The sequence below is a fragment of the Hipposideros armiger genome, unplaced genomic scaffold (genome assembly GCF_001890085.2).
Source record: "Hipposideros armiger isolate ML-2016 unplaced genomic scaffold, ASM189008v1 scaffold_1383, whole genome shotgun sequence".
NCBI lineage: Eukaryota > Metazoa > Chordata > Mammalia > Chiroptera > Hipposideridae > Hipposideros > Hipposideros armiger.
In genome coordinates this window covers 73,424-83,563 of record NW_017732733.1, presented here as the reverse complement: position 1 = coordinate 83,563, position 10,140 = coordinate 73,424, and the positions used below count along the sequence as shown (strand labels likewise).

Sequence of the window (10,140 nt, the reverse complement as noted above, 5' to 3'; positions counted from 1 at the left end):
GAGAGAGAGAGAGAGAGAGAGAGAGAGAGAGAGAGAGAGAGAGAGAGATATGTTGGAGAGACAAAGAAGACAAAAGAAGACAGGTGAAAAGAAAGGGAGACAGAGAAAGACCTGGAGACAAAGGAGAGGACCTAGCTGTGGGAACAGCTCCCTTCTTGCCAGGAAAGCATTCTGTCTTCCATTCTGACTTCTGCATAAGCCCAGGACCTCAGACACAAGAGATGAGGATGAAATACATTGGTCCTGCTTACAAGATGTGCAACTTTCTGCCCAGGCCACCAACCTGCTTCCGGGTGAGAATGAGAACACACGCAGAGGCAGGCTGGAAAAGCACAATAGCACCTTTCCTCCAGCCCCTTTGGGTGTTGCATAGTAAAAGAAGTAAATGTTCCATCTTTTTCCTGTTTTTATGGGTTTCTGATTTTCAAATGAAGTTTCTCCCTCTCTCTTCTTCTTCCTTTAATACGTATTCCTGTATGGACACAACCCCTGTCCTCAGCGGGCTTATCTCCACATAGGCACATAGGGCCGAGAAGTCGGCCAAGTTCTCTCCATCCTGTTCATCAGAGATGCCCTGAAGTGAGCAGCAGGTCCCATCAAATGCTGAGTGGCACCCCGCCAGCCAAGGCATGGCAGGGTCCTCAGGGGCAGGGGTACTGGCAAATGACGAGTTTAGGGCTTGGGGTTGTTAGAGCTGAGTGCTGAAGGATTGGTACATACCCTAGAGTTGGGATGAGATTAGAAGTTGCCTATTAGGCGGGGTGAACAGCATGGGGGTAAACAAAGTTATCGCACCTCCCAGAGCCCTGGGCACTAGAGTATTGGCACTAGCAAGGGGATAGGAGTGGAGGATGCTTGAGTGGGAAGTAGGGACTTGTTCTGAAGGACTTAGATGCCAGGGGCTTTGGACCTCATCACATGGGAGAAGGAACCAGGAAAGGGGTTGAAACAATAGGATTTTAGAAGCATATTTAAAACCTTCAACAAATAATGAGGGTATTTAATCCAGACCAACTTTGTGTTACTCATTGCCTGTGTTTTATGGAGCAGCATTTGCAATTAGGTTAGAATGTCTGGTTCGTCTTAGAGTGCTTTATTTTGGGGCATTGGCCATACTTATTAAAAGCCAGAAACTTGTCTGGGTGGAGTCCTAGTCATGTTTAATGGCTTGTGCTGAGATGTCTTCAGAGTTTAGACCCCTACTTGAGGAAGAGTAGTAATGTGCATTCAAGCTCTTAATATTCATGTGGATTTAAGCTCATATTTTCTTCTGAGGAATCAGACGATTATGTAGTTACCCAGTGTAGGTGAGTGCACCAAGTTCGGCGGATGCAGTAAAGAGCCACCCGCTAGATTTATGGGGGAAGTGGAGTCATTGCTCTGAGAATAAAATATTCATGAAATAAAGATGAGAACTGCACAAATGGGAAATGACATGAAGAGTGAGGTATGACTCATCCATCACTGGGCTGGGAGCTTGGAATTCTTGCTGCTTCCTGCCTAGCCTGCCCTCCCCGGCCCCTGGTTCCGCAGCAGACAGGAGCTGACAGGGGCCACCCAGGTGACAGTGGCAGAGGAGCAGCGGGCCCCTCTGTTTTGGCCAGGGGGCAGCCTCTGCCTCTGTGCCCCCACAATGCACTCCTGCTGTCCGTGGAAGATGCGATCCTAGGGACACTTCCTTTGGCTCCATGCCCTCCCTTGCCTCCACTTGTCTGATGCCTCTTCAACTCCATGGAGAGAGTTTCTCTCCTGTTCCTTTTCCCTCTTCATTTATGCCAACCTTACAGTGTCACCATGAGCTTCAAAGAGGGAAGGTGTGCCAAGTGCCTTACGCAGCACCTGCCCCACGGGACGTGCTTAGTGAATGGTGGCCAAGGGACCGCTCCCTGGAAGGTCCTTGTGATAAGACTCTCGTCGAGTCTCTTCAGCACCGTTTGAGGAAGGCGTCCTTATTCCTGGGGCAATGGGACTCAGAAGCGACGTGGGCAGAACTGGGATATGAATGAAGTGTCTGCCACTGGGCCATCCTTCAGGTGTGCACTGGAGCAGGAGTTCCTACCTCGCATTTTTCAGAGGGTTTGGAGAATGGAGAGTATAACTGAGAATTCTTCCCTGGGCCAGGATCCTGGCTCCTGGCGAGGCATTTGCATCCTCTGAACCTCCAGTTTCTCTCTCCTGCTGAAAACTGAGTCTGGCCCAATGGCTACACTGTTGATGTAAGAGCACTTGGCATGATGCTAAGGATAGTAAGTGCATGTCTTAGCCCTTAGCCCAGGATCTTCCAGTAAGAAGGAATGAGCACTTATCATACTCAAGTGTGTATCTCAAAACCAGCTCAGACTTGGCTCCCCTCTGCAAAATTCCCCTGCCCACCTCCATGGGCCACCTCCCTGTGTATACACTTATGTTGGGGGTGATTCTGAATTGCCACTAATGATGTACCTACCTATGTCTGCTGGCACTTCCCACCTCTGCACCCCCATCACTTTGCCTAGCATCTGGAACACTGGAACCTCTCGTTAATGGATGATGAATATAACTGAAGTATTGAGCACCTTCTATGTGCCAGGGACTGAGATGGATGCTTTACCAAGGACATTAGCTCATCTGGTAGTAGGAGCTCAAAAGTATTTATCGAATGAATGAACTGGTCTAGGCTTCTATAAAGAAAACGTTATTAATGTTAAATTGTTGTGTAAATCATTGCAGCTGGATCAATGGCTTTCAATTCTTGCTGTACATCAGAGGTGATTCATCCTGGAGCTTTTTAGAAATATAGATGCTTGGGCTCTCCAAAGGACTGTATTAGGCAGATCTGGGCAACTATAATTTCTAGAAGCTCCACATGTGCTTTGATGTCCTGGCAAGGGTGAAAACACTGGCCCACACAACCCTTCTAGGCAGAAATTGAGAACGCACAGCCCAGGTGTGGGAGCTGGGCAGATCTGGGCTCCAATCCTGATGCTCCACTTTCCATGGAATTGTGTAACCTAGAGTAAGACTGTTCACCCCAAGCCTTGGTTCACCCTGTGGACACCTGCTCCAGTCACTTATGACATGAGTTGTTCATTAGCTCCCTCCTCTCATTGCCCTCCTCTACAAAATCTGCAATTGAGCCCATCAGAACTTGTTCTTATTGTGCTCTTAAAACTGGCCATCATCTCCTGAGATCACTTTACTGACGTAACTTTCAGCTTCTTTGCTCCTACCCAACCATTACTCTCAGATGCCCAGCCCAGCCCTTTGGGGTCAGGCAAGTCTTCAGAGCAACACTTAAGAAGATAGCACTGATGGTGTTTCTACCAGCCATTGGGTCTCATTTACCACTTGGTTGGGCTCAAGGATGTCTCCTACAGTCCCCAGCCATGTGGGAAATCCCTCAGTTACATTTTGTTCCTGCCCAACTTAACGTGGGAGCCATTGGATGCCAAAATCAGTTCTAAGGAGCCCCACGTGTGACTGGCTGTTACATAGATGATAGTTTAGTTAATTACAGTTTTCCAATACACTGTATTATTTTCACATTGGTGAACAGTGGCTTAATTACAGAACTTTATCTCTCTGCAAGACAATGCCTGGGAGAGAGTCCCCAGGAACCTCTGTTGGCGCATCTGTCGTCATGTTTAATATGAGGTGAGAAATGCAGAGCTGGAATTCAGCCGGATTCATGGATAAATTCATTCAGTAAATTTTATGTCATATTCAGGGATATTTGATTAGGTCAGTTACCTACAGTAAATTAATGAAGGCAGCAGCAAGTTTCCAAGTCTCTTTTCACAGCTGTCATTACCTGGTTGAACACCAAAACCTTGAGCTAATGAGGGTATAAACTGATGTCGTTCACATAAAAAAGTCCATTATTTGAATTTGCATAACATAATAGAATGCGCTATTTTGTCTAAAATATAGGTAATTATTCAGATCACTCCTGCCTCTTTCCTTGATTAGGCAGGTTATTTCTGTGTCTTCTTTCCCTGGCCAGGGCCCACCAAAAATGACTTAGTCTGTGCCAAATCTGTGGCCCCAGGTGATCCAAGAGGACAATGCTACCAGGATTTCCAAGCTAGGTGGTTTTCTCCAGTTCTCTGCACTTCGGCTCTGCCCCTGGACAGCTGTGGAAGCAGGAAGCTTGGAGGACATGTGGGGAGACTCAGAAACACGCTGCATGTGTTTTCCAGAGAGGATACAGAGGTGTTTGCGTTAGTCCCACTCACTTTCTTGTCCAGCTAAACACCCAATACAAGAAGCTTATGATGACGCCCTCTTCTTCCAGGGTTTGCTTTGTGTTGGGGCTACCAGCAGGAATAGACTTTGCATAGAGTAATGTTCCATTGGTGCAAAGAGGATGAATTTCTTGACTGTCATTTTAGGTGGGAAGGTGCCCCTGGAAAGTTTGTTCAGGTGATGTGGACACTTTCTCTGTATCCTGACATGGACAGGTAGAGGGCAATGAATGACCTCAAATAGGGGGTGATAACCATTGCACAGCTTTGCAGTCCTTCCTGGAACTGCTTCATGTGTCCTGAATTTGAGGCAAGAAAAAATATGTGTGGATTGAAGAAACTATTGATTCAAGCTCTTTATTCCAAAAATACTAACTCTAGGGTAATTGGGCTAACTCCACAACCACACTCTGGGTTGGTCTTTATTCCAGAGGCTTTGATGTTACCTTATCAACTCCTCACAGCTGTGATTATTATGTTATTAATAGATTAGTGCCTATGCCCTATCACTCCCAGCCAAACCCCCTCCTCCTTGTACTTTACCAGTGAAAGATTTCATCTCAGAGACCTTCTTTGCTCACATTTTTCTTCAGAGGTTGGTGGGTCTTCCCCCCAAAGCTCTCCTTATGTTTGTTTCCCTGGCATCTTTCACTTTGTCCTCACATTTAACTCTCTTCCTCCCTGTGGTCTTCAGTGATAGGAAGTTCTCGTTTTTCTATCTTCAGACCCCAGCAAAACAGGGAGCATCTCCTGAACGCTTGCCCTGGCCTAGTGCTCATGTGAATGCGGAAAAGGGCCAAGCCCTTTCTTCCAAATGCCAGAATCCAGAGTGAACACATCCGGGACTAAGACATTTGCCTCCCACTTTAAATGGGTCCACTCTTAAAGTTTACTTATTTGCATACCAGTGAGATCCGTAAAGCCCTGAAAGGAAACTAGGAAGGAGGAGAAGGCAAGATTATGCAACTAGCTAGGTTTTCCAGTGATCACAGGACCACTTGGTCATCAGTTTTCCTCCGATGGAAACTAAAGGCTCTGCCAGCAGGGGCACCAAGCTTGTCCAACTTTTTTTAAACTTTGCTGGCTGCAAAGGGAAGGGAAAGTTATATTATTGGGTTGTTGGAAAAGTCATGACACATTTTTGCAACAAAAAAACATAGAAAAAATACATCATGACTTTTCCAACAACCCAATATTAAACCCTGAGAGTGTCTGAAATTCTCTCTCAGTTGCTCCAGCTTCCAGGCTCTCTGGTACCTATCTTGTGTCTCTCATACGTTTTGAAATGAAAATAGCCCTAGACACAAATATTTACCAATGCAGCTCTGGCAATGACTTTGGCTAATGCAGATGAAGGAGTTGTGTCATGAGCTTATCAGGAGCTCCTAGCAGCCATGAGAAGGCCAGAGAAGCAGGCGGGGTGATGGCTTGTCCAGAGGGCTGAGGACAAGATCCAGGTGGATGGCCACAGAGTAGAAAGTTTGTTGAAGCACTAACGCTATAATGGATGGAACACCAACAATTTCTGTCTCTTTATCTCTTTGTTCAGGATTCAGATTCAGACCCAATGTCCTTGCTTGGGTCATGGTCCTGTCTCTTGGGTTACAGGTAGTCAGGGCACTTGCCAGACTCTTATCCAGGAGGGAAGAAGTAACTCTCCTCAAACAAATAAACCACGGACTTCTTGGATTAGGTGAATTGTTCCTGAGTGGCCCTAAAACAGCCAGTACCCAACATAACAGTTAAAAAATACTATTAAAAATTGCTTCACATGCATGAATAAAAACAAAACATAAACAAGCCATAAAGTAAAGGTTAACAGAGCTGGACCAACCATGCCGTAAGACACTTAAAACACATTGAATTCCGCTTGTTATGTATTTTACAAACTGTTGAAAGAGTCAGTGAAAGACATTGCATGCATCATATTTACTTGAGTAAAGTAGAAGTCTGGTCATCTCCAGCCACTTTTCCCACTTTTACCCGTGACATTTGCTACCCAGAGGTGACCCCAGCTCAGAGGTGGTCTCCCAGTATCAATCAGTTGAGCTCGGCTATGTGGGTCTTCAGATCACTGGAATCTTGGCTCTGCCCACAGGCTGTGCCAATAATTTCTGATGCCCTTTCCATCTACGACACCAAGACATGCCCATAGTCTCCTCCAACCTCAAATAAGTTGGCTTTCTTATTCTCAGGTTTCCTCCTGGCCTGGAATGAATTCTCCATTGTCTTATGGGTGTTGTCAGTTTTCTCTTTTGGGGAGAAGTCCTGGGAAAAGAGCACGTGTCACACTGGAGGCCAAGCTCTGTGTGCCAGTCACGAACTCAACAAAGGTGTAGAGAGAGCAGTGGCCCTGCTTTCTCTATCCCAGGGGATGTTGGGAGTAAGACGTGAACTGCACAAACAGCCTCCTTGCCTGAGAAAGGCTGGGTTGAGCCTTCAAGGGGGTCAGCCTCATGGTTGAGCACTCACGTGAGGGGAACTCAGAGCACTCATTTAGGGTTCCCAATTCCTGGGGTAAATCCTCTCCTACCAGCCCTAGGGGAGCTCAGAGTAGCCACTGGAATGGTCCTTAGATTGGTGTGGTTTCTCCTTTTGAAAGCACATTTGGGACTTTTACATTTCTTGGTTTTTCTCACCACCCTACAAGGTGGGTGAGGGATAGGTGGTTCTTTGCACTGTGTGCATGTTAGACAGCCTGTAGTGTTCTCTCTTGGAGTGAGGCTTTGACCTGGTGTTTCTGCTGGAGTTTGACATCAGGGAAGTGTAGGCATTGGCATGACCCTGTAGGCAGTGGCACATTGGCACTCAGGAGGCCTGACAATAGGACTGCAGCTTCTAACACCTAGTGGAAGCTGTTGTGGCTCCTCCATTAGGCACCTGGCCTTGTGCCCACCTCAGTGGGGGAAATGAGGAAGTAGATTACAATATCTTCTGTTACTAAGGAGCTTCAGAGCAGTTTGATGTCCTTGGTTTATTCTGACACTGTTGACTAGTCATTAAGTTATTTGAAAAGAATGACATTTGTCCTGTTTTCTTTTCTTTCTTAAGCAAATAGATAAACAAAACAATGTCCTTGATGCCATTCACCATTTGGAGAGATCAGGTGGGAGGGTCACCTTATTGACAGCCTCAGGCCTCATGATACCAGGAAATTCAGCTGACCCCTGGGAAGGGCCTTTCTTCACCGTCCCCATCCCTCATCCCCAACCAGGAACCAGGCCCCACACGCCTTCCAGATAGGGACATGCGCCATCCCTGACATCCCTGGAGATTTTTCTCAGGGTTAGATAGGACTTCTCTTCCTTGCTCCAGGCTTCTAAGTGTTGCCACTGCCTCTCACTGGACTTGGAGCCCTGGGGAGCTCCTTGACCTTTATGAATCCGAGCTTCCTTTATATAGGGTGGAGGTGATTACACCAAGTCTTTCGAGCATAGATGGCAAATGTATGGGGCACATTAGGGGGGTCAAAGAGCATATCCTTTTATTCCCATGGGGACAACTTCCTCCTTCTGTCTCTGCCAGTTCTTCAAAGCATCACTGGGTGTGAAGACAATGATTCTAACTGGAGTGCAAAGGGGAGGCAGATGCTGCCAAGGCTGGCTTGTGGGGTCTTTGCTAGCTAGGGCACTGTGCTAGGCTACTGGGCCCTCATAGCTGAGGGCTGGCCATACAGCTGAGGGGAGGTGAGAGAAATGGAGGCAGGCTTAATGGCGTGGGGTCTCCAGGCCTCCCAGAGTTGTAGAAAGCCAGCCTTGGCTCTTGGGAGGGCTGGGCCTGACCTTCCTGTGCTTTGCCTCCAGGACAAAGAAGTGAACTTGGAGCAGGTCCATCGGCGCATGAACAGTCTAATGGATGAAGACATTGCTCACAAGCAGATTTCGCCAGCGTCCATCGAGCTCTCGGCCCTGGAGATGGGGGGCCTGGCTCCCAGCCAGGCCTTGGAGCCAACGAGGGAGTACCAGAACACCCAGCTCTCGGTCAGCACCTTCCTGCCAGAGCAGAGCAGCCACGGCACCAGCCGGACACTCACGGCAGGGCCCAGCAGCAATCTGCCGCTGCCACTGAGCAGCTCAGCCACCATGCCCTCCATGCAGTGCAAACACAGGTCGCCCAACGGGGGGCTGTTCCGCCAGAGCCCCGTGAAGACCCCCATCCCCATGTCCTTCCAGCCTGTGCCTGGAGGCGTCCTTCCAGAGGCCTTGGACACCTCCCACGGCACCTCCATCTGACCACGTCGCCTGCCCTCCTGCCCGCCCATCCACCCACCCGACCAGCAGAGCTTTTTAATACAAGGAAACCACACAAACCACACACACACACACACACACACACACACACACACACACACACAAAGACTATTTCATTTTTCTTGTACATATGTGTAAATAATGACAGAATGGAGTGGGGTAAAAGTGTATTTTGAATATTCCCAATTTTCGAAGTCAGTAAAAAAACCCACAAAAACTGTATGAATGACTTTGTAAATTTTGTTCTATATGAATAAAAAGGCAAATTACTTGTGATCATTCTGAAGTGCCAAAGAAGCCCCCTGTTCCTGAGCCTTCTGAGGGCAGGAGGGATAATCAGATAAGGAGCCCCTTCCTGTTGGGGAGAAGGGAGAGTGAGGAGCAGGTCGCTTTAGAGGAGCCCCAAATGCTGCTTGCTGCTGTGTCCCACGGTTTCCTCCCACTTTCCCCTGCTCCTGGCCCCTTGTTCCTCCGTAGTCCGCTCGGGTAGATAAAGAGTGAGCCTGGAGCCAGCGTTGGCCTGGCCCACTGCGTCGCTGTGCTGCAGGGTGATCAACTTCCTGTCAGCCAGGGACTGAGGAGGCTCCTGGGCCATGGGGCAATCCTGTCAGTCGCCCCACTGTGTGTCACAGTGTGCTGCGGGCCTGAGAGAAGGGCCCACACTGACGTTATTGTCTCTGAGGACTTTGATGCCACATGCTCTATTGTTGGCCTTCTTTTTTACTTTATTTTCCTATCTGGAAAAATCAACAAGTGATAGAATATGAGAGAAGGAGGGCAAGTGCCATCATTGCCTTGGAGAGGGCAGGACAGAGGTGGGCTTGGCCTGGTGAGAAGTCTGTGGTATAGAGATGCAACGTGTGGTGTGTGGACCAGGTGAGGTGGTGGGAGGAGAGATCAGGTAATGGGAAAACATTCCCTTGGGTTTGAGACCGGTGGTTCCAGGTGAGAGAGGAATATGTGGTCACAGGTGCAGGGAGTAGGAGCATTATGGTTTCAGGTCAAAGGATGCTGTTGGAGGAGTGGATGGAGGGTCCAGGTGAGCAAACTACTGCTCTAGGTGATTGGGAATGCTAGGAATAGATAGACCAACCCATATGCAGTTGGGCATGAAGGAGCCTTGGCTCATGGAGAAGGAACAGCATAACTCTGTGTGACGTGAAGATTAGTAGCTCCCATCTGCAGTAGCCCCCAAATAAAAGGATGTCTCTGGGTCTTAAACCCTGAAGACAGTCTGCCTAACAGTGCTGGAACCCAGCACTGGTCCTCACCTCCTGCTTTGCCACCTCCCCTGTCCTCTAGAAGCCCTCCAGCAGTGATCAGCACTGAGCAGGGGCCCTTGTGGCTCTAAGCATCTTCTCGTCTTAGATTCCCAGGCCTGTCCCCCAGCTGGGAACCTGGTGAGAAGCTGGTCCTTAAGTTTAGGACAACCTGACAGCCCCCCTCCCTCCATTGCCCTTTGAGGAGCGATTAAACTATAGAACCAGAGAAAGAACCACTAGGAGCAGAGTCATTTGAGCAATCTGAGCTGTAACACTCCAGCTCGTCTCATTCTGAAGACTAAGGTGATTCTGCTTTCTTAACCTGCCAGGAGGGTGGACACAGCCCACAGCTGCCACAGAGGAGGGCCACCTGAACGCTCCCTCCCGCACACAGAAGCAGGGAGA

The 10,140-nt window shown here is 48.4% G+C and overlaps 1 protein-coding gene across 1 annotated transcript in view; it reads left to right on the top strand.

Annotated features, from left to right (window-relative positions):
- LOC109377386 (glutamate receptor ionotropic, delta-1) overlaps window positions 1–8,752 on the top strand; it is a 42,224-nt gene extending 33,472 nt beyond the window's left edge. Inside the window, exon 4 of the mRNA XM_019633716.1 lies at window positions 8,027–8,752. Coding sequence (XP_019489261.1) covers window positions 8,027–8,455 — 429 coding nt within the window. The 3' untranslated portion in view covers window positions 8,456–8,752. The remainder of the gene's footprint in view (window positions 1–8,026) is intronic.
- The last annotated feature ends 1,388 nt before the right edge of the window (window positions 8,753–10,140 follow it).